Source organism: Entelurus aequoreus, linkage group LG17 (genome assembly GCF_033978785.1).
Source record: "Entelurus aequoreus isolate RoL-2023_Sb linkage group LG17, RoL_Eaeq_v1.1, whole genome shotgun sequence".
Taxonomy (NCBI): Eukaryota; Metazoa; Chordata; class Actinopteri; order Syngnathiformes; family Syngnathidae; genus Entelurus; species Entelurus aequoreus.
In genome coordinates, this window is record NC_084747.1 from 6,065,796 (window position 1) to 6,090,073 (window position 24,278).

At 38.0% G+C, this 24,278-nt stretch overlaps 2 protein-coding genes across 4 annotated transcripts in view; one reads left to right on the forward strand and one right to left on the reverse strand.

Annotated features, from left to right (window-relative positions):
- LOC133632200 (zinc finger protein OZF-like) overlaps positions 1–10,940 on the forward strand; it is a 63,443-nt gene extending 52,503 nt beyond the window's left edge. The window contains exons 1-3 of one of the 3 annotated variants that reach the window (XM_062024487.1): positions 1,856–2,150; positions 4,321–4,482; positions 9,196–10,939. In XM_062024487.1, coding sequence (XP_061880471.1) covers positions 1,979–2,150; positions 4,321–4,482; positions 9,196–10,031 — 1,170 coding nt within the window. In that variant the 5' untranslated portion in view covers positions 1,856–1,978 and the 3' untranslated portion in view covers positions 10,032–10,939. Of the gene's footprint in view, positions 1–1,855; positions 2,157–4,320; positions 4,483–9,195 lie in introns of those variants that run through there. The other 2 variants (XM_062024486.1, XR_009821666.1) reach the window with 2 other exon arrangements.
- A 6,171-nt stretch (positions 10,941–17,111) lies between these two features.
- On the reverse strand, positions 17,112–24,043 carry LOC133632198 (gastrula zinc finger protein XlCGF57.1-like). Its single transcript, XM_062024484.1, has 2 exons — positions 23,715–24,043; positions 17,112–19,659 (listed from the first exon to the last, which is right to left on the reverse strand). Exons 1-2 carry the CDS (start codon positions 23,812–23,814, stop codon positions 17,954–17,956), a joined length of 1,806 nt encoding a protein of 601 aa, XP_061880468.1. The 5' UTR covers positions 23,815–24,043; the 3' UTR covers positions 17,112–17,953.
- Positions 24,044–24,278: the final 235 nt, after the last annotated feature.

The window sequence follows — 24,278 nt, forward strand, 5'->3', positions numbered from 1 at the left end:
TTCATTCCATTTTGAAGCTCTTAGAAGCCAAGTTATGTTATATTCCTTAAGATTTATTTATGCAAGTTTGCAGTATCAATTATCCAAACACAGTTTTGTTTGCATATTTTCAGAATGTAGAAATATACACTACCGTTCAAAAGTTTGGGGTCACATTGAAATGTCCTTATTTTTGAAGGAAAAGCACTGTACTTTTCAATGAAGATAACTTTAAACTAGTCTTAACTTTAAAGAAATACACTCTGTACTTTGCTAATGTGGTAAATGACTATTCTAGCTGCAAATGTCTGGTTTTTGGTGCAATATCTACATAGGTGTATAGAGGCCCTTTTCCAGCAACTATCACTCCAGTGTTCTAATGGTACAATGTGTTTGCTCATTGGCTCAGAAGGCTAATTGATGATTAGAAAACCCTTGCGCAATCATGTTCACACATCTGAAAACACTTTAGCTCGTTACAGAAGCTACAAAACTGACCTTCCTTTGAGCAGATTGAGTTTCTGGAGCATCACATTTGTGGGGTCAATTAAACGCTCTATTCCACAAAATTGTTTGGGTGACCCCAAAATTTTGAACGGTAGGGTGTATATTAGGGATGTCCGATAATGGCTTTTTGCCGATATCCGATATTCCGATATTGTCCAACTCTTTAATTACCGATACCGATATCAACCGATATATACAGTCGTGGAATTAACACATTATTATGCCTAATTTGGACAACCAGGTATGGTGAAGATAAGGTACTTTTTTTAAAAATTAGTAAAATAAGATAAATAAATTAAAAACATTTTCTTGAATAAAAAAGAAAGTACAACAATATAAAAACAGTTACATAGAAACTAGTAATGAATGAAAATTAGTAAAATTAACTGTTAAAGGTTAGTACTATTAGTGGACCAGCAGCACGCACAATCATGTGTGCTTACGGACTGTATCCCTTGCAGACTGTATTGATATATATTGATATATAATGTAGGAACCAGAATATTAATAACAGAAAGAAACAACCCTTTTGTGTGAATGAGTGTAAATGGGGGAGGGAGGTTTTTTGGGTTGGTGCACTAATTGTAAGTGTATCTTGTGTTTTTTATGTTGATTTAATTTTTTTAAAAAACGATACCGATAATAAAAAAAACGATACCGATAATTTACGATATTACATTTTCACGCATATATCGGCCGATAATATCAGCAGGCCGATATTATCGGACATCTCTAATATATATATATATATATATATATATATGTATATATATATATATGTATATATATATATATATGTGTATATATATATGTATATATATATATATATACATATATATATATGTATATGAAACACTTGACTTGGTGAATTCTAGCTGTAAATATACTCCTCCCCTCTTAACCACGCCCCCACCCCACCCCCGACCACGCCCCCCACCCCCACCCCCGCACACCCCGAAATCGGAGGTCTCAAGGTTGGCAAGTATGCCGGAAGTTGGCAGACCCGTCAGCGATCCTGTTCTGTCTCCCTGTAATGTTTCATCCTGTTCTGTCTCCCTGTAATGTTTGTCTGCTCTTGAATGGGATTGTGCTGAAAATTGTAATTTCCCTTCGGGGATTAATAAAGTATTTCTGATTGTGATCAGATAGAAAGTGTAGGACATGTTTTAAAACATTGTAGGAAATACAATAGAGAAAGGGAAATACTGGGAAATAAGTTAGCGAAAGAGAAGGTTAGGTTAGTAGTGGAAGATATTTTAGGATTGCACTCAGAACACGTAGGATACAAAGCAGTATGGACATATTTAAAAAAGACTGGGTTAAAAATCCACACTCCATACCAGAAGGTGGCGGTAATGCGCACCAGAAGGTTGCTTGCCAACCGCCATTAAACCAAAGAAGAAGAAAAAGAAGTTAGCATAGCCGCTAAAAGTAGAAGCTTAAAAATTAAGTGGAACTGTGACGCAGTGGATTAGAGTTAAAAACATTCAACATGTTGAAAAAGTTCGTGAAGGAGCGACTAATGGCGGCGGCGGATGAAATAGTTGCGCTGTTTGAAAAAACGATAGCGTCCTACGAGGAGGAACTTTCTCGAACAAGAGAGGAGAAGGAGCGACCACGACGACAACTGGAAGATGTTAGCAAGACTCAGACTGGGCTAGCTGGTAAAAGTATGTTGACTAACTTTTGTTGTGACAGACTTTTAAACAATTAATCTGATCAAATATGCGGACTCAATGAGACGACAGAAACGTTTTAAAAATAACAGTACTGTTAAATATATCAGCCAACGTGAAGTGAATTATATTTATATAGCGCTTTTCTCTAGTGACTCAAAGCGCTTTTACATAGTGAAACCCAATATCTAAGTTACATTTAAACCAGTGTGGGTGGCACTGGGAGCAGGTGGGTAAAGTGTCTTGCCCAAGGACACAACGGCAGTGACTAGGATGGCGGAAGCGGGGATCGAACCTGGAACCCTGAAGTTGCTGGAAGCAACTGAGCTATTCCGCCTATAACGTATGTGTGCATGGGAGCTTTGTGGCAGATTGGGTTCCAACTATTAATAATAATAATATTTTTAAAATACCTACTTTAAATTGTACTACACTTGGTGTTTTGTCCTCAATGCATAAAGTGGCCGACAGGGGCAACGTATCAAACACGATAAAATAAAAGCAATGGGGTGCATGTTGTTTAGAACAGTGTTTTTCAACCTTTTTTGAGCCGAGGCACATTTTTTTCATTGTTAGCTAACATTACCATTATCATTTTGATTGGAGCATCAAAAGTCACTTACAAGTCCAGCAGGAACAGAGCCAAGGCCGCATGGGTTGAATTTCCCTCCTTGTCTTTGAGCGAGTGAAAGCCGGGACAATGTTGATCCTTGACTGTCCTTTCATCCGGGTAGGCTCCATTTTCCTTTTTTTTGTCTCCTCAGACAAACCTTTTTAGTTTTTTTGTTGTTTTGCAGCTTCTACCATGATAGCAGTAATTGCACGTAGGCATTCTTCTTCTCCTTTTAGTTTACTGGCGACACGTTCTCGTCGACTTTCGTCTTTTTACCGAAATGTGGAAAGGGGGAGTGACGTATGCCGTAAAGCAGGTCAGCACATTTAGTTTTTTTGTGTGGCAGGGTTCCTGCCACCCTCCTGAAAGTTGCTTAGGGCCAGTGAGAGCGATACAGACCCCCTCGGGCCATGAAAGAGGTGTTATTTATCTATTTGTAAGTCGATGAATCATCCCAAAAGGGTTGAAAATTGACTTAGTTCTGCTTTAATTATTGTTGAACTGTCAATAACACTGTTAGAATAATTGTTTCTAAACTATCACAAAAACTTTGTATTACATTGTGTTCCTGACAAGAAGACAAAAGGCTGTCTTTTGAAACCTACCAAGAGTAAGACTCGTTAAACTCCACAGTGTAGGAGGTGGGGGGGCAGAAAGATGGTGTTCCTGTGTTCTTTCATGTATGGTAATCAACAGAAGGATGCTGTTCTGGCCCAAGGACTTCAAAGCGGACAGATGGCAGGATCTGCCCAATTTCCAGACGAACTCTTTTTGAACTATTTTATGGAACTCTTTTTGAACTATTTTGTGAACTCTTTTTAAACTGACCTTTCCTGTGAATTGTTTACGAGCTTTTCTGTGAACTTTTTTGCCTCCTTTGTCCTTTGGAAACAGCGGTGGCCAGGTGGTCGGGGAGGGTCCAAAATAAAAGAAGGAGGCATGCAATCTTTTGGCAGAGCGTGCTGAGATACTGTACAAGAGTACAGTGTACAGGCGACTCTCCTCAATATATTGAGTCCAAATTGAATTCTGTCTCTGTTTAATTCTTTGCCTCTTGTCTTGTTTAATAGATGTCATCAGTGTTTGAATGTGACAAACACTCACCATAAATACATTGAAAATGTTACAGTTAATAGGTGTGATAGGTATCGGTATTGGTATCGGCCTATCACACTCATAAATTATCGCAATCGGCAGCAAAAACCCTTATCGGAACATCGCTAGAAAATGATAATAATGGATTTGATTTAAAAAAGCTTCTTTCCAGACATCCAAAGCACTCGGAGCACAGTGAGACCCGTTATTCATTCACATACTTTATGGTGGTATAAACTACATTTGAAGGCGCAGCTGCCCTGGTGGAAAAGTGGCTGCTAAATTGCACCAAGTTACTGTAATTGAAGTAAACATGTTGAAAGTCCACCTAATTACACAATTCATAATAATAAATACATCATGCTCATTCCATATGTCAAATATTCATATTTGATAGACAATAAAGCATTTGACATGTCTGAGCTGAATGTGTTTATTTGTGTCCTGCAGATGTCCAGCAAGTTAAAGAGGAAGAGGAGGGACTCTGGACCGCTGAGAAGGGAGAGTGTCTTTTAGGGCCAGAAGAGGCTGATGTGACTGTCGTCTCTGTGAAGACTGAAGACGATGACGAGGAACCAAAAGCGAACCACGTCTCAGCTTCACTAACATATAGTAAGGACACGGCCCTGTTATTCATTCACATACACTGCCGTTCAAAAGTTTGGGGTCACATTGAAATGTCCTTATTTTCAATGAAGATAACTTTAAACTAGTCTTAACTTTAAAAAAATACACTCTATACATTGCTAATGTGGTAAATGACTATTCTAGCTGCAAATGTCTGGTTTTTGGTGCAATATCTACATAGGTGTATAGAGGCCCATTTCCAGCAACTATCACTCCAGTGTTCTAATGGTACAATGTGTTTGCTCATTGGCTCAGAAGGCTAATTGATGATTAGTAAACCCTTGTGCAATCATGTTCACACATCTGAAAACAGTTTAGCTCGTTACAGAAGCTACAAAACTGACCTTCCTTTGAGAAGATTGAGTTTCTGGAGCATCACATTTGTGGGGTCAATTAAACGCTCAAAATGGCCAGAAAAAGAGAACTTTCATCTGAAACTCGACAGTCTATTCTTGTTCTTAGAAATGAAGGCTATTCCACAAAATTGTTTGGGTGACCCCAAACTTTTGAACGGTAGTGTACTTTATCAATCAATTAGTCAATCAATGTTTATTTATATAGCCCTAAATCAGAAGTGTCTCAAAGGGCTGTACAAGCCACAACGACATCCTCGGTACAGAGCCCACATACGGGCAAGGAAAACTCACCCCAGTGGGACGTCAATGTGAATGACTATGAGAAACCTTGGAGAGGACCGCATATGTGGGTAACCCCCCCCCCCCCCCCTCTAGGGGAGACCGAAAGCAATGGCTGTCGAGTGGGTCTGACATAATATTGTGAAAGTCCAACACATCAGCGAAAGTCCAGTCCATAGTGGGGCCAGCAGGAACCATCCCGAGTGGAGACGGGTCAGCAGCGTAGAGATGTCCACATCTGATGGACAGGCTAGCGGTCCACCCCGGGTTGGGAGCAGAGTAGAAAAGAAAAGAAAAGAAACGGCAGATCAACTGGTCTAAAAAGGGAGTCTATTTAAAGGCTAGAGTATACAAATGAGTTTTAAGATGGGACTTAAATGCTTCTACTGAGGTAGCATCTCTAACTGTTACCGGGAGGGCATTCCATAGTATTGGAGCCCGAATAGAAAACGCTCTATAGCCCGCAGACTTTTTTTGGGCTCTGGGAATCACTAATAAGCCGGAGTTCTTTGAACGCAGATTTCTTGCCGGGACATATGGTACAATACAATCGGCAAGATAGGCAGGAGCTAGACCGTGTAATATTTTATACGTAAGTAGTAAAACCTTAAAGTCGCATCTTAGGTGCACAGGAAGCCAGTGCAAGTGAGCCAGTATAGGCGTAATATGATCAAACTTTCTTGTTTTTGTCAAAAGTCTAGCAGCCGCACTTTGTACCATCTGTAATCTTTTAATGCTAGACATAGGGAGGCCCGAAAATAAAACGTTACAGTAATCGAGACGAGATCTAACGAACGCATGGATAATGATCTCAGCATCGCTTGTGGACAAAATGGAACGAATTTTAGCGATATTACGGAGATGAAAGAAGGCCGTTTTAGTAACACTCTTGATGTGTGACTCAAACGAGAGAGTTGGGTGGAAGATAATACCCAGATTCTTTACCGAGTCGCCTTGTTTAATTGTTTGGTTGTCAAATGTTAAGGTGGTGTTATTATATAGATGTCGGTGTTGAGCAGGACCGATAATCAGCATTTCCGTTTTCTTAGCGTTGAGTTGCAAAAAGTTAACGGACATCCATTGTTTAATTTCATTAAGACACGCCTCCAGCTGACTACAATCCGGCGTTATGGTGGTATAAACTGCATTTGTAGCCACAGCTGCCCTGGGTTAGCCTGATGGAAAAGTGGCTGCTAAATTGATTGATTGACATCTTAAATAATTGAATCCATGTAATGCTTTAAAAAGGCAAATGGATGGCACAAAAAGCCAAAAGGCTTGTTTCCATTGTGGTCCATGTTTCTTATTGCAAGTCTGTCCTTAAATAAAATAGTGAACATATCAATGAATCCCCTTTATTTATATAGCACATTTAAACAACAAAAATGTTTCCAAAGTGCTGCACAACAAAATTAAAAACAATAATCAAATATTGTCCTTAGCTCCACCAATGACTGAATAAAAACAAAAAATAAATAAATATAGAACCAATATAAAATTAAAACAGTAAATAGAAATCAAAATTTATAATAAAAAAAAACACAGAGAACAACAGAGGACCACACAACTTACGTAGTGTTAAAAGCCAAAGAATAAAAGTGGGTCTTAAGACGAGACTTAAAACACTCCACTATGGGAGCAGTTTGAACATGGAGGGGCAGAGTGTTCCAGAGCTTAGGGCCGACCACAGAGAAGGCCCTGTCTCCCCTGGTTTTAAGTCTCGTCTTGGGCACCACGAGTTGGAGCTGGCTCTCGGACCTCAGAGCGCGCGTAGGAGTGTACATTTGGATGAGCTCCGAGATCTACTGAGGTGCCAGTCCATGTGAAGCTTTAAAAACAAACAGCAAGGATTTAAAATCAATTCTAAAATGAACAGGGGGCCAGTGCAAACTCTGAAGAATTGGAGTTATATGCTGGCGTTTCCTGGCCCCTGTTAAAAGTCGTGCTGCCGCGTTCTGGACTAACTGCGACCGGGAGAGAACTTTTTGGCTAATGCCAGCATAAAGTGCAATGCAGTAGTCCAGGCCACTTGAAATAAAAGCATGCACCACTTGTTCAAAAAGGTTCAAAGATAAAAATGGTTTTACCTTTACTAAAAGACGAAGATGATAAAAACACGATTTTAAAACACCATTGACTTGTTTGTCAAGTTTAAAATCGCTGTCTATAGTGAACATACTAGACGACTTGTCTTTTAGTAGTAAGGAAACAAACAAAGGCTCCTAATTTAGCTGCTGATGTATGCAGTAACATATTGTGTCATTTATACACCTATTATTAAGGACGTGGTAGAAAATGAATTACTAATCTACTTGTTCATTTACTGGGGGGGATGGCAGACCGGTACTTTTCAGAGGCGGTATAGTACCGAATATGATTCATTAGTATCGCGGTACTATACTAATACCAGTATACTGTACAACTCTAATATAGAGATGGGAGTGTTTTCTTTCTTTTTCTCTCTCGTGTACCTATTTTTGTATTTTTTTATTATAATTAATGTTGGGGTTTTTTAGGACATTCACTGTAATGATTGATTATTTAAAAAAGAAGCGCCGTTGAGGGACAATATATTGTATAATTTTGTGGAATCATTGCAATAAAGTAATTCAAAAATAAATATTTAAAAACCCCAAAACCAGTGAAGTTGGCACATTGTGTAAATAGTAAATAAAAACAGAATACGATGATTAGCAAATCATTTTCAACCTATATTCAATTAAATAGACTGCAAAGACAAGATACTCAACGTTCGAACTGGAAGACTTTGTTATTTTTGGCAAATATTAGCTCATTTGGAAGTTGATGCCTGCAACATGTTTCAAAAAAGCTGGCACAAGTGGCAAAAAAGACTGAGAAAGATGAGGAGTGCTCATCAAATTATTATTATTAAATATTCATCACATTTGACACGTTAAATAATAAGATATATATAACCTGTAACATGTATATACAAAATGATGGATAAATTATGTACATATACACAGTATACATGTCAGATGACTTGAAAAAACAATATATACAAAAATTGGGGGGTGGGGTATATACACTATGTACATGACGCTATGTACATGACTATGCACATGTTGACTCCGAGAGTGTGCAAGACAGAATGAGAAAATATATATATACACTATAACCACATATAAATATATATACACGGGACAAGCGGTAGAAAATGGATGGATGGATGTATAACCACATTTAATTTATATACACTATAACCACATATGTTAGAATAATTGTTTCTAAATTATCACAAAAGCTTTGTAGTACATTGAGTTCCCGGCTGTCTTTGGGGCCTACCAGGAGGAAGGCTCGTAAAACTCCACTGTGACTTCAAAGCGGACAGATGGCAGGATCTGCCCAATTTCCAGACAAACTGTTTTTGAAGTATTTTACGAACCCTTTTTGAACTATTTTATGGAACTCTTTTTACGACCTCTTCTTTCGAACTGTTCGGTAACCAAAGGCAACGCTGTTTACGACCCACTTCCCTCTGAAAGCAGCTGTGGTCAGGTGGGGGGAGAAAGTCAAATAAAGGAGGAGGAGTGCAATCTTTTGGCAGAGCGTGGGTGACACTGTAAGAGGTTACAGGTCGACACGTTTTCTTCTCAATATTGAGTCCAAATTGAATTCTGCCTCTGTTTGATTCTTTGCCTCTTGTCTTGTTTAATAGATGTCATCAGTGTTTGAACCTGACAACATATAAACCTGTTTGATGCTTCGAAGAGTTGCTGGGGATCAATTTTGGTTCAGATCAGGTAGAGGTTGAGCTGAGCCATGATTTTATGGCAGTTTTAAAATTTAGTAGGGAAGTTGGAATTTTAAGGTCTGTTGGTAGTGCATTTTTTCCCATGAGAATCGTGAATTTGGGCGGGGCACTAAGTTACTGTAATTGAAGTAAACAAGATGAAAGTCCACCTAATTACACAATTCATAATAACAAATATGTCAGGCTCATTCCATATGTCTTTCCATTTGCAAACTATTCATATTTGATAGACAACAAGGCATTTGACATGTCTGAGCTGAATGTGTTTATGTTGTTTGTGTCCTGCAGATGTCCAGCACCCCCCACAAGTTAAAGAGGAAGAGGAGGGAGAGTGTCTTTTAGGGCCAGAAGAGGCCGATGTGACCGTTGTCTCTGTGAAGACTGAAGATGACGACGAGGAACCAAAAGCAAACGAGGATGAAGACAGGAAAGACACCCAAGAAGCTTTGAGCAGCGATACAGACTGCGAAGATGATATGAGGACTCACACTGACAACAAACACTCAGAATGCTCTGAAAAGAAGATGCGTAAAGAAGGGTTTACCTGCTCAGTTTGTGCGAAGAGATTTTCTTTCCAGAGTCATTTGAAAGAACACATGCGAACACATACCGGAGAAAAACCTTTCAGATGCTTGGTTTGCGCTAAAAGATTTTCCCACCATTCAACTATGGTGTCCCACAAGAGAACGCACACAGGAGAAAAACCTTTTCAATGCTCGGTTTGTGGCGAAAGCTTTTCTCGAAAAAGCAATATGACGCAACACATGCGAATGCACATGAGAGAAAAACCTTTTAGTTGCACAGTTTGTGGCAAAGAGTTCACTCAAAAGGCCCACATGCTATCACACATGAGAACGCACACGGGGGAAAAACCTTTCAGTTGTTCAGATTGCGGTAAAACATTCGCTTATAAGGCAAATATGCTGGCGCACACGAGAACCCACACAGGAGAAAAACCTTTTATTTGCTCAATCTGTGGCGAAAGTTTTGTCCAAAAAGTATCTTTGATTGCACACAGAAGAACACACACGGGAGAAAAACCCTTTAAATGCACAGTTTGTGGTAAAAGTTATTCCTACAAGAGGACATTAACAGCACATGTGAGGACACACAATGGAGATTAAACAGTTCCCTGTCCAGAATTGTTAACACCCGACATGTTTTATGTCTGATATGATGACCATGATACCTGTTAAGTGAATGAATCGCATATTTATTCAACAGCCATACATGTCACACTAAGAGTGGCCGTATAAACCACCCCAACACTGTCATAGATATGTGCCATATAGTAAAACCAAATTATACAATAATGACAAACACATTTTGGGAGAATATTTGCACCGCAACACAACATAAACACAACAGAACCAATTCCCAGAATTCCCTGCAGCACCAACTCTTCCGGGACGCGAGTTTAGAAACCCTAGCGATTGGCTGAGGAACAAGGGTGTGGAGATGTCCCCATTCCCTGTAGAAGAGATCAAATTTGGTATTTTTTATAAACGACTGTAACATAGAAATGTTTGTCAACATTATTATGCTCCAGGCAATTTTTTTTCTACATAAATGTCATTTATGAAAGTAAGGCCTACATTTTCTAATTGGCATAATGGTTTACAATTATCAATCATATCTTGGAGGACGATTAAGAGTACAAAAGCCCTTAAATTGATATCTTTGTTAAAAACATATTTAAAGTGATTTAGGCAGCCCTTTTTTTTTCTTTTTCTTTTTTTAAATATTTTTTTGTATTATTACTCTATTTGTATTTGTTTTCTTTCCTTGATGTTGAAAGTGCCTTGACTTTTGTGTGAATTATAAATGTATGTTTGTTGTTCAAGAAAAAAATTAAAACTTTGAACTCATGAAAAAAAGAAATGGCTTCTGGGACTCTACAGTATTTCTAAAACATGTTTACAATTATCAATCAAATCTTGGAGGATGATTAAGAGTACAAAATCCCTTAAATTGATATCTTTGTTAAAAACATTTAAAGTAATTTTGGTAGACCTTTTTGTCTTTTTTTATCCCATATTTTTTATTATTATTATTTATTAATATTTAATACTCTATCTGGTATTTGCTTTTGTTTTCTTTCCTTGACATGTTTTGCTGATGTCGTGATTTGCTCAACCTGATGTGTAGATTGTTGGTTATGTTGAAAGTGCCAATAGAGGCTCTGCAGCTGACGTCATCAGCCACGCCCATTAGCTTGGCGGCCATCTTGCCGGACTTCTGTGCGCATTATAAATGTATGTTTGTTGTTCAATAATTTTTTTTTTTTTTTGAATCAAGTATTTCTAATTTCCGTATTACGTATTGTCTCTCCGCTGCGTGTCTGCGGCTGTAGCTATTTATACTTGCAAAAAAAAAAAAAAAACACGAGCCAAAAGGCGAAATCAACATTGTTGAAGTTGTCAAATCATAAAGCATGAAGGGCTCGACGTTGTGATTGCGCAATGCATTGTGGGGGCTAGTTGTTGTTTACATGGTTGTGACAGAGAGAGCAACCCACTGGATTAAAATGGATCGTACGAAAGACAAAAAAACTTTGGGACTTTATCGAAACAAATTGGACCCTGTTCCAAAGACTCGCCACCTTAAATAATAGCTCAAACTGGTGGAATTGATCCATTTGAGCAATCTGCCGAAGGTGTAGAACAGGGGTCACCAACCTTTTTGAAACCAAGAGCTACTTCTTGGGTAGTGATTAATGCGAAGGGCTACCAGTTTGATACACACTTAAATAAATTGCCAGAAATAGCCAATTTGCTCAATTTACCTTTAACTCTATGTTATTATTAATAATTAATGATATTTACACTTAATTGAACGGTTTAAAAGAGGAGAAAACACGAAAAAAATGACAATTACATTTTGAAACATAGTCTATCTTCAATTTCGACACTTTAAAATTCAAAATTCAACCGAAAAACTAGCTAATTCGAATCTTTTTGAAAAAATTAAAAAAAGAATTTATGGAACATCATTAGTAATTTTTCCTGATTAAGATTCATTTTAGAATTTAAATGACATGTTTTAAATTGGTTAAAATCCAATCTACACTTTGTTAGAATATATAACAAATTGGACATTTGGATATTTCTAACAAAGACAAATCATTATTTCTAACAAAGACAAATCATTATTTCTTCTAGATTTTCCAGAACAAAAATTTTAAAAGAAATTCAAAAGACTTTGAAATAAGATTTAAATTTGATTCTACAGATTTTCTGGATTTGCCAGAATAATTTTCTTGAATTTTAATCATAATAAGTTTGAAGAAATATTTCACAAATATTCTTTGTCGAAAAAACAGAAGCTAAAATTAAAAATTAAATTAAAATTTATTTATTATTCTTTACAATAAAAAAAAAAAAATTTACTTGAACATTGATTTAAATTGTCAGGAAAGAAGAGGAAGGAATATAAGAGGTAAAAAGGTATATGTGTTTAAAAATCCTAAAATCATTTTTAAGGTTGTATTTTTTCTCTAAAATTGTCTTTCTGAAAGTTATAAGAAGCAAAGTAAAAAAATTAATGAATTTATTTAAACAAAAGAAGACCGATTCTTTAAAGTATTTTCTTGGATTTTCAAATTCTATTTGAGTTTTGTCTCTCTTAGAATTAAAAATGTCGGGCAAAGCGAGACCAGCTTGCTAGTAAATAAATAAAATTTAAAAAATAGAGGCAGCTCACTGGTAAGTGCTGCTATTTGAGCTATTTTTAGAACAGGCCAGCGGGCTACTCATCTGGTCCTTACGGGCGACCTGGTGCCCGCGGGCACCGCGTTGGTGACCCCTGGTGTAGAATGATCGAGGGCGTGTTCTTGGCCTCTGTGACGCCAGAAATTGGGCCGCCATCTTGAAGTGGTGATGAGGAGCCGGCGAGCAGCCTAAAGTGACAGTTGACAGGTAGAAAACAAAGATGGTGTTCAGCGTTTTCCTGCTCAAATGAGCGGACTGTTGAAAATAGGAATCGGGGGTATTACTTTTCACAAGTAAGATTTAACATCAACGCACTATTGGTTGTATTTTGTGAAAATAATATTACCACAGAGTTGAGAAGGAGCAAAGATCTTCAATAGTACTGAAATCGTAGCCGCTAGCAAACAAGAGTATGACCATAATAGAATTGCTTGTCAATTAAATTAATTACATTTAAACATTTCATACTTGAATAACATAAAGTTGAAATAAATGATGAAGATAAAGATTGTAAAAGCCAACGGGGGTAAAAATTAGGGCCACAGTCCAGATTGTGTAGGGGGGGGGGGGGGGGGGGTAATATATGTTGGCTAACTAGACAATCAGATGGACAGTGGCTATACAGTATTATACAAATCTAAATTTAGTCTAGCTTTCCAACCCAATTTTTATGTAGGATATACGCATGTATATATATATCTAATCATATTGTTTCTTCAACTTAAAAATAGCTGACCGTTTTTTCCCCCCCTTCTCTGGGATTATATTCCCAGTTTTGATCTGGGACGTCTGGTCACTTATAGCATATAAGAATATTCTATTACTGTTAAGCAAACTATGAATAATAAAACATGTGTCCTTTATCATAGCTACACGTATGACAAAAAAAAGCGTGTGAAAATCAGTGGTATTCTGTGAGGTAAGATGAATTAAATGCGCTGACGGTTCATTGCTCCTGCCAAATGAATTGCACTGAGTGGAGCGGATCACCACTCCAAGATGGCGGCCCCGCGTTCCGTCAGCGCCAGTAGGCAGTAGCGCTCCATGCTGCGTCTACTTATAAGATGTCTATGGTGACACTCCTAGAACAATCCGGATGGTTCTTTTCCTCTTTGAACAACACAGCACACTTTTCCACTTTGCATCGGTCCATCTTAGGTGAGCTCGGGCCCAGCGAAGCCGGCGCCGCTTCTGGGTGTTGTTGACAATTGGCTTTGCATAGTAGAGTTTTAACTTGCGCTTACAGATGTAGCGAACGACTGTAGTTACTGACAGTGGTTTGCTGAAGTGTTCCTGAGCCCATGTGGTGATGTCCTTTACACACTGATGTCGGTTTTTGATGCCGTACCGCCTGAGGGATCGAAGGTCACGTTGGTTTTTCGTCCTTGCTGCTTATTTGCAGTGATTTCTCCAGATTGTGGTGACCCTCGCCCCGTCCTTGTTTGTGGAATGACTGAGCATTTCATGGAAGCTGCTTTTATACCCAATCATGGCACCCACCTGTTCCCAATCAGCCTGTTCACCTGTGGGATGTTCCAAATAAGTGTTTGATGAGCATTCCTCAACTTTCTCAGTCTTTTTTGCCACGTGTGCCAACTTTTTAAAAACATGTTGCAGGCATCAAATTCCAAATGAGCTAATATTTGCAACAAATAAAGTTTACCAGTTCGAACATTAAAAAATACCTTGTCTTTGCAGTATATTCAATTAAATATAGGTTGAAAAGGATTTGCCAATCATTGTATTCTGTTTTTATTTACCATTTACACAACATGATAACTTCCCTGGTTTTGGGTTTTATATATTAACAGTGATTAAAAATGATACGGTTCTAACAGGCCTACTTTGAGTTTTAAGTGTTTAACAAAGACAAAGAAATATGTCATATTTTAATCGTCTTCTTTAAGGAGGGTCAATGGGGGAATTATTTTTTTTAATAATTTTTATTTGATTTGATTTTTTTTTAGACATGTATCTTGTGCGCACGAGAAACTATCTCGTGCACATGAGATACATGTCTTAAAAAAAAATAAAAAAATATTTAAAAAAAAAATTCCCCCATGTCCCTTTAGGGGATTTTTTTTAGACATGTATCTCCTGCGCACGAGAAACTATCTCGTGCACAGGAGATATATGTCTAAAAAAATTTCAAAAAAATAAAAATTATAAAAACAAAAAATTCCCCCATGCCCCTTTAGGGGCTCCGTACATTTGACCCTCGCGAGAAACTTTCTCGAGCGCACGAGAAACTTTTTATAAAGTTATTTTAAAAAATAATAAAAATGTACAATTATTATTATTTAATTTTTTTTTAGACATGTATATGTTGCGCACAAGAAACTATCGCGTGCGCAAGAGATACATGTCTAAAAAAAAAAATTAAAAAAAATATTTTAAAAAAAAATTTCCCCCATGTCCCTTTAGGGGATTTTTTTTAGACATGTATCTCGTGCGCACGAGATACATGTCTAAAATAAATAAAATAAAATAAAAATTATTTTTTTTAAAAATTCCCCCATGTCCCTTTTAGGGGCTCCGTACATTTGACCCTCGCGAGAAACTTTCTCGAGCGCACGAGAAACTTTTTATAAAGTTATAAAAAAAAAATAATAATAATTTACAATTATTATTATTTAATTTTTTTTTAGACATGTATAGGTTGCGCACGAGAAACTATCTCGTGCGCACGAGAAAGTTTCTCATGCGCACGAGATACATGTCTAAAAAAATAAAAATAATAATTATAATTTAAAAAAAAAATTTTTTTTATAACTTTATAAAAAGTTTCTCGTGCGCACGAGATACATGTCTTAAAAAAAATAAAAAAATAATTATAACATTTTTTTCCCCCCCCATGTCCCTTTAGGGGCTCCGTACAAATGGGACAACCATGAATACATATTTAATAATTACTTAAATGTGTCATTACTGGAATAAAATCAGAATTAGATAAATACATATACTAATAAAATGTGTCATTAATCTGAAAGTAAATGTAATCATTTAATTCCTTACTTAATGAATTATTACACGATAATGAATTTAATTAATGACTTCAAGAACGTGTGTATCAGGGATACATTCATTGCATCTGTCAAACTCACCCATCAAAGTCGGTGGGCGGGGATAACTGGAATTTAGTCCGACACTTCGGCCGCTAAGGAGGACATGCTCATACTTTTCCGGTAGTTGGTGGTAAATATTCCAATCCTTGCAAAGTATGTGGAAGCAAGAGCTGTTTACCTAGAGCGGGGGTCGGCAACCCGCGGCTCTAGAGCCACATGCGGCTCTTGAGCGGCGCCCTGGTGGCTTCATGGAGCTTTTTCAAAAATGTATGGAAATGGAAACAAAATGGGGTCAAAAATATATTTTTTATTGTAATATGGTTTCTGTAGGAGGAAAAATATGACACAAACCTTCCGAATTGTTAGAACTACCACAGTTTAATATGTTTGTGTTTATGCTTCACTGATGACACTATTTGGCGAGCGCCGTTTTGTCCTACTAATTTCAGCGGCCCTTGAACTCACCGTTGTGTGGACTGTGATGCAACAGTTTGTTTACATGTACAACTTTCTCCGATGCTGCCACAGAAAGACGTGTTTTACGCCACTCCTTTGTCTCATTTTGTCCACCAAACGTTTTATACTGTGCATGAATGCACAAAGGTGAGCTTTGTTGATGTTATTGACTTGTTGGAGTGCTAATCAGACATATTTGCTCACTGGATGACTGCTAGCTAATCGATGCTAACATTTAGCCTAGCTGTATGTACATATTGCATCATTATGCCTCGTTTGTAGCTATTTTTGAGCTCATTTAATTTCCTTTACTTATGTCCTCTGTGTATTTAGTTTATTTCCCATGTTTCTTGACACATTATATGCATGTAATATTGGCTGCATTTCTGAGTGAGCCATGTTGTTCCAGACCACAGCAAACGTTGGCCAGCTTGCAAAGATTGTAATAAATCCATTAGAAGAAGACAGCCTGCCGTTCCCTTTAACTTGGACACACACATCTACTGAATACCTTTGGCCATTCTGAGACAGTCATTTCCAGGAGTTATCTCACCCTCTGAGAAAGTTTTACTAATGTTTTCCAATGTTGTAAAAATGTGTAGAATAAATATCACATTTCAACATTTCTGTCAACGAAGATTTGCGTCAGCCTGCGACACACAGTCATTTTGATAGTAGGCTAATATAGCTAATTAGACACTTACATCATGTGTTGCCTTCATTATAACACTTAAATAAGACTTTTAATTTTTTGCGGCCCCAGACAGATTTGTTTTTGGTATTTTTGGTCCAATATGGCTCTTTCAACATTTTGGGTTGCCGACCCCTGATCTAGAGCATGTAGCATTTCAAGTGGAGTAATTGAAGAAATGTATTTAATTGTGTCCCATTTTGCCTTCCATACTTCTGGCATCCCACTAATGAATTTAAGAAAAGAACTGTTCAAATGTTGGAAGAATAGAAAAATCAAACACATGATTGAATATGTTTCAGTTTATTTCAAGTTGAAACAGACATTGACAACAAAGAAGTCCTCTGCTTCGACACACATTCTGCCCATACATAGTTAGGCATTATGTCATTGCTCCGTTACAAAATGGAGCTATTTACTGCACTAACCAAGTCATCCTTACATCAAACACTGGGGCCTTAAAAAGATTGCTAATTATTTTTAGCTCGATTGTTGTACAATTGTATTTGCTGGAGTTAGGCGTTTTTGAATAAGTATCATAAACATGCTATAGCAGGAGGTTGCGACACGTCATATTTACAAACAAATAGTAATAAAAAAGTATTGTGTCCCACATAGTCGCTGCCTCCTTTACCTTATGTTTGTCACAGGGCACATCTCATTTATGTACTGAAACAAATGTAAGTGTAGTTGAACATTGAGGACACCTTGAACTTGCCCTTGTGAAAATGTACAACCCCGTTACGCAACATTCTCACAACACAAATACCATTTCATCATCATTAATATACACATATCAAAAGGGAAGGTGAAAAAATTCCACCATCCATGTTGCTTGTAACAATCAAAAGTTGTGTAACTGCTATTCTGAGCGTCGGAACTCATGAGGGAATTTGGTTTCACACACACACACACACACAGATCATCAATTTTTGGTTACTTCTCACATGTGACATTACACTTCTATAATTTGACAATTTTTTAATGTACACTTAACAGGAATTATTTATTGTCTACGTCCATTTGAACATTAAAAGGATTATTCTCATGTGTGCATAAAATGCTCCCTTGTTTAACATATAATGTTTCTGACCATGACTTGAAGCCCTTTGTGACATTTGTGATTAAGGGCTAATAATTGATTCAATGATTGAAGGTTGGTTTATACCAGAGTTTGTCGGCATGTGCGTGATTACACTTTTAGTTTCTCTTCTGTGTACGTTTGCATGAGTTACCATAGTTGCCTTCTGTGTAAATCCTTTACCGCAAACTGGGCAAATAAACGGTTTTTCTCCCGTATGGATTCTCATGTGTAGTCGGACACTTGACTTTTGAGTAAATCTTTTCAGGCAAGCTGAGCAACTGAAGGGTTTTTCTCCTGTGTGCGTTCTCATGTGACATTCCAACAGGTATTTTGTTGGAAATCTTTTGACACAAACTGTACAATTATGAGTTTTTTCGCCAGTGTGTGTTTTCATGTGATAAGTCAAATTGCTCCTTTGAGAATAACTTTTACCACAAACTGAACAGCTGAATGGTTTTTCTAATGTGTGCGTTCTCATGTGGTAAGTCAAATTAGTATTTTGGGTATAGCTTTTACCACAAACTGAACAGGTGAATGGTTTTTCTCCAGTGTGTGTTCTAATATGTCTTGCCAGATGTTTTTTATAAAAGTATCTTTTACCACAATCTGAACAACTTAACGTTTTTTCTGTGGTGTGCTTTAATGTGTGACGAGCCAAACTTGCTCTAGATAAACAGTTTCTACCACACACTGAACAAATAAATCTTTCGCCAGTGTGCAATTTCATATGTTGAGTCAATTTGCACTTTTGAGTACAGCTTTTGCCGCAAACTAAGCAAGTGGCTTTTTCCTTTGTGTGGGTTCGCATGTGCTCAGTCATGTGTATCTTTTGAGAAAAGCTTTTATCACAAACTGAACAACTAAACGGTTTATCTCCCGTGTGTGTTTGCATGTGTACAGTCAAATTGCTCTTGTGAGAAAAGCTTTTGCCACAAGCTGAACAATTAAAGGGTTTTTCTCCAGTGTGTGTTCTTATATGTTGAGTCAAATGGTTCTTTTGAAAAAACCTTTTACCGCAAACCGAACAACGAAATGGTTTTTCTCCAGTGTGCTTCATCATGTGCCGAGTCAAACCCGGTGTAGTAAAAAACCTTTTAGTACAAAATGGGCAGCTGAAACGTTTATTACCTCTCTTCTCTTCAGAGCAATGAGCGTTTTTGTTGTCAGTGTCACCTTCACAGTCTGTATCGCTGCTCAAAGGTTCTTCAGACCCGTCTTCAGCCTCACTATCGGATAGTGGAGCTAACAGGTTGTCTTCTTGAGGTTCCTCTTCATCGTCTTCAATCTTCACAGAGACAACAGTCAGTGGCAACTTGGTGAGATCAGCCTCCTCCTGTGGACCTGGAAGACATTCTCTCTCCCGAGTGTTCCAAATTTCTTCCTCTTCCTCTTCCTCTTTGACATAGGGGAGCTGTGGAGCCTCCTGCTTCAAAGAAGAGCTCCCCCCCAGAGGGGGAAATTCTTCTGAATGACCAATAAGCTGCTGGATGTCTGTGGGAGACCTACGAAAGGTCTCAAGTGGTTTCTCTTTATGGTCTTCGGTCTTCAGAGAAACACCAGTCTGTGGCAATTTGGTCAAATCAGCATTCACTGGCCCTACAAGACCCTTTCCCTCCCGTGTGATCAAGAATTCCTCCACTTCGTCCTTAAATTGGTGGGGTTGTGGAGCCTCTTGCTTCACAATGATGCACGTGGCTTGTGGCAAAGGGGGAATTTCTTCTGAATGACCAATCAGCCGATGGACATCTGCGGGACACAAACACACTTAAGCTCAGACATGATCCATGAAATCTCCTTGAACTTGCAACACTTTTTTCTATGTCTGTGGTTCTCAAACTTTTTTCACCAAGTACCACCTCAAAAAATACTCATTTAACATAATAACCAACATTAAAACACTGTATTTAAATAGTGAATCAAATCTTTAGCGTGCCGCTAAACTGAGCCTGGGTACCACTAGTGCAGGGGTCGGCAACCCAAAATGTTGAAAGAGCCATACTGGACCAAAAATACAAAAACAAAAATACAAAAAATTAAAAGCCATATTACATACAGATAGTGTGTCATGAGATATAAATTGAATCAAGATGACTTAAAGGAAGCTAAATCACCTCAAATATAGCTACAAATAAGGCAAAATTATGCAATATGTACATATAGATAGCCTAAATAGCATGTTAGCATCGATTAGCTTGCAGTCATGCAGTGACCAAATATGTCTGATTAGCACTACAAACAAGTCAATAACATCAACAAAACTCACCTTTGTGCATTCATGCACAACGTTAAAAGTTTGGTGGACAAAATGAGACAGAAAAAGAAGTGGCATAAAACACGTCCCAGAAAGGCGGAAAAAGTTATATACATGTAAACAAACTAAGGTGAGTTCAAGGGCCGTCCAAATTAGTAGGACAAAACGGCGCTCGCCAAATACTCGAATCAGTGAAGCATGTTTAATATAAACAGTGTGCTTTATAACAATTAGGGAGGGTTGTGTCATGTTTGTCCTCCTACAGTAACCATATTAAAACAAAAAATATATTTTTTCCCCTCATCTTTTTCCATTTTTCATACATTTTTGAAAAAGCTCCAGCGAGCCGCTAGGGCGGCGCTAAAGAGCCGCATGCGGCTCTAGAGCCGCGGGTTGCCGACCCCTGCACTAGTGGTACCCATACCACAGTTTGAGAATCACTGTACATGTGTATGGTGTTAATACCCATTAATTTAGTGCAGGCCTGGGCAATTATTTTGACTCGGGGGCCACATTTAGATAAAAAAATGTGTCTGGGGGCCGGTTTATCTATTTTTAGGAACACTAATACAAAACCTCACGATAATGTCTGATTGAATGCTAAAAACGTTATGACAGACCGCCTTAAAAAACGTAATGGAATTTTACATTTTTCTAGGAACGATAAAACACTGAATATTGACAAAATATGAATGTCACACCCCCTTTCGATCGACATATTTTAGAATCAAGTGAAACGCAACAAAAATGCAACAAACAGTGAAATATGAACGCGAAGGGTACAAAATAAACCCACCGACAATCTGATATCTCTTATATACCACTAAGCTTTAGAACTTTGTTGTGAAAATCTCCTTCCGCCTCTGTGGAAACGCTTCCCGCCCACACTGCTTGGTGCCTCGTCTGAGCTGCTGTGACGTAGATTACCATAGTAACTCATTAGATGACCATAGTAACTAATTAGATTACCATAGTAACTGGTATATCATCCATAAGCGCAGATTCCAACCATTGAAATACTTTGTATAGTTCAAGACTTGCGGTCATTAGAAAACATGACTGCACATCATAATGGCAGCTACACTTTCCATCTTAAAGATCTAAAAAAATTATTTGTGAATGTCCGGCGGGCCAGATTGAAAAGCTTAACGGGCCGCATGTGGCCCCCGGGCCTTAATTTGCCCAGGTCTGATTTAGTGGCTTGTCAGAACGATGGATCAATGTTTATTTGACTAGGACAAGTAAAGTTGTGGCCCGCCTGCCTGCGGTTAGTTAATTCCAAATTATTAATCACTAAAAGGTTGTGGCCATCAAACGAGACGTTGATCTGGGGCCGTATTTATCAAGCGTCTTAGAGTGCCATTTTACACTTAAGTCCTGAGAATTTGCGAAATATAGTCCTACTCTCAAACTTAAGAATAAAAGCTATTTATCAACTTTCTTAAGTCTAAGAATCACTCCTACTCTCCACGATATTTAAGAGACCTTCAGAGGTGTCCTAAGTGGTTAGGAGTTGCCAGCGGGGGATGGCACTGAGGCGAGAGAGACGTGCGCGAACGTTCAGGGAGCGGAAGGATGTCCTGGCTTTGTTTGATGACGAGCAGCTGATCAAACGGTATCGTTTAGACAGAGCGGGTATTATTTTTGTCACAGATTTAATAAGGGGCGTCATCTCATCAGCAACATCACGCTTTCAGTTTCAAACTAGTTGCCTAATTAATGAATTGGAAAGAAAAGGAAACATTTATTTTTGATTCATTGCCAATATTGTTTGTTTGTTTTGTAGTTTATTGTCAAAATATACACTCCCATTGTCCACTTAAAATATTTCTAAGATATTTCTTTATTCTTAGACAAGGGATTCCCTTCCGTGATTGGTCATTTCTATGGACACAGAAATGACGTCACCTAAAATTCCGTTTATGGCACATAGTAATGTCGTAATTCAGCTCTGAGTGTGACACTTAAGATTCAGTCCTACACTTCGCTGAAAGTGTGAGTAAGACGCTTGATAACTAACTTTTAAGTGCAGCTTTCAGCGAAGAATTTCTTTACTCATAAGTCAACTCTTAGCAGACTTCTTAGGAGTAATTCTAAGAAGCTTGATATATACGGCCCCTGGTGTCAGTAAGTATAGTAAGAATTAAGAGCACATTTTGAAAGTATTTGCAATAATATAGCAAACAATGCAATGTACAGATAGTAAATACACCCATAAACAACTTCACATAGTGCAGTGTTTATATCTGCATTCACTCTTCCTTTAAAAAAGAAAAAGACACGTAGTAGAATGATATTTGCATTAAACATCTTCAATAGCTTGTATTTTACACCCTCTCATTTGTTCAAAACATTATTTAATAAAAATAATGGCAATTGGTTCAACTGTTTCTAATCACAAATGCAGCGTTTTTAAAAGTTTCAAATGATAAATGCTTATTTAGTGAAACAAAAAAATTTAAAACTGCATCAATAATCGATTTTTAATCGAATCGTAACTCCTGAATCGCATTTAATGGAATCGTGAGGTGCTCAAAGAAAGAGAGGAGTAACTTCTTTAAAAATCCCTTCATTGTCCCATTTAAAGCAGCAGTTCCATTGGCAGCAAAAACAGGCCCAGAGCATAATACTACCACCACCATGCTTGGGGGTAGGTGTGGTGTTCCTGGGATTAAAGGCCTCACCTTTTCTCCTCCAAACATATTGCTGGGTATTGTGGCCAAACAGCTCCATTTTTGTTTCATCTGACATCACATGGACAAATATAAGACCTTCTGGAGGAAACATAAACATATATAAACACCTGAAAGTCTTTATATCGGCTAAAACCACCAATCTGTTTCACTGGATTCAGAATAAAACCAAATTCTGTCTTACCCAACAATGTTAGTGTTTGAATGTTGTTACTTGAAGACTTATTCCTGGTTACAATTATACTGTTAAGAAAGTATTGTCTTATACTTTGCCTAAAATGAGAATGCATCATAATCGGTGGCGGCTGGTGAATTTTGTTTTAGGTGCCACAATCCTTTATTTCAACTATATATGTTATTCAAGTACGACATTTTTAAATGTAATTAATTTCATTGAAAAGCAATTCTATTATGGTCATACACCTTGTTTGCTAGCGGCTACTATTTCAGTACTATTGAAGATCTTTGCTCCTTCTCAACTCTGTGGTAATATTCTTTTCACAAAATACAACCAATAGTACGTTAATGTTAAATCTTACTTGTGAAAAGTAATCCCCCCGATTCCTACTTTCAACAGTCCGCTCATTTGAGCAGGAAAACGCTGAACACCATCTTTGTTTTCTACCTCTCAACTGTCACTTTACGCTGCTCGCCGGCTCCTCGTCACCACTTCAAAATGGCGGCCCAATTTCTCGCGTCACAGCAGCCAAAGCTGCTAGCTTTTTCCAGCTAACAAACATGGCGGTTCTTTGTTTATCTTGCACAAAACGGTCGGCGAATTTCGCATCAACACACTTTTCAGGGATTGCGATGGCCTCCAAAAATGCGTTGTTGGAAACACCAATTCGCTCACTCACCGTTTTCTGCAGGTTTCAGCGTTATATCCGTTGATGATTGCCTCGAAATGTGTTCTGTTTTACCGGCCGACGCCATTTCAGCATAGCAGTGTTCTTCCATGTTTTATTAAGTCTTGAATCTTCACTTCAGATAACACTGCATCGCCCCAAACGTCCGTTCCGTGGGCTTCAGAAAAGACGTGTCTTTGAAGTATGTATTGCTATATTTGCTATGAATCTATGTCGCGGTTATTTCGCACATTTAAACTTCTACTGAAAGCTACCGCCGCTCAGTCAGCCATCTTGTTCGCCACAAAGCTTTTTCGCCTAGTCACTACACGACCGTTCCACGCATGCGCAAGGACGACGTCACTTCCTGTCAATTTTATTTTATAGGCGAGGGTGGACCTACGTCACTTCCGCCTACCAGTCCCCTAGCAGCCAGTCGCCATTTTGAATTCGTTGAAACCAAACCAGCTCACAGCAAACACAGCATTGACAGAAAAAGCATTTAACGAGGTTTCACGGCATTTTAAACTGTTCTAAATGGCGTATGATTATGTAAATAGTCTTTCCAGTGAGGCT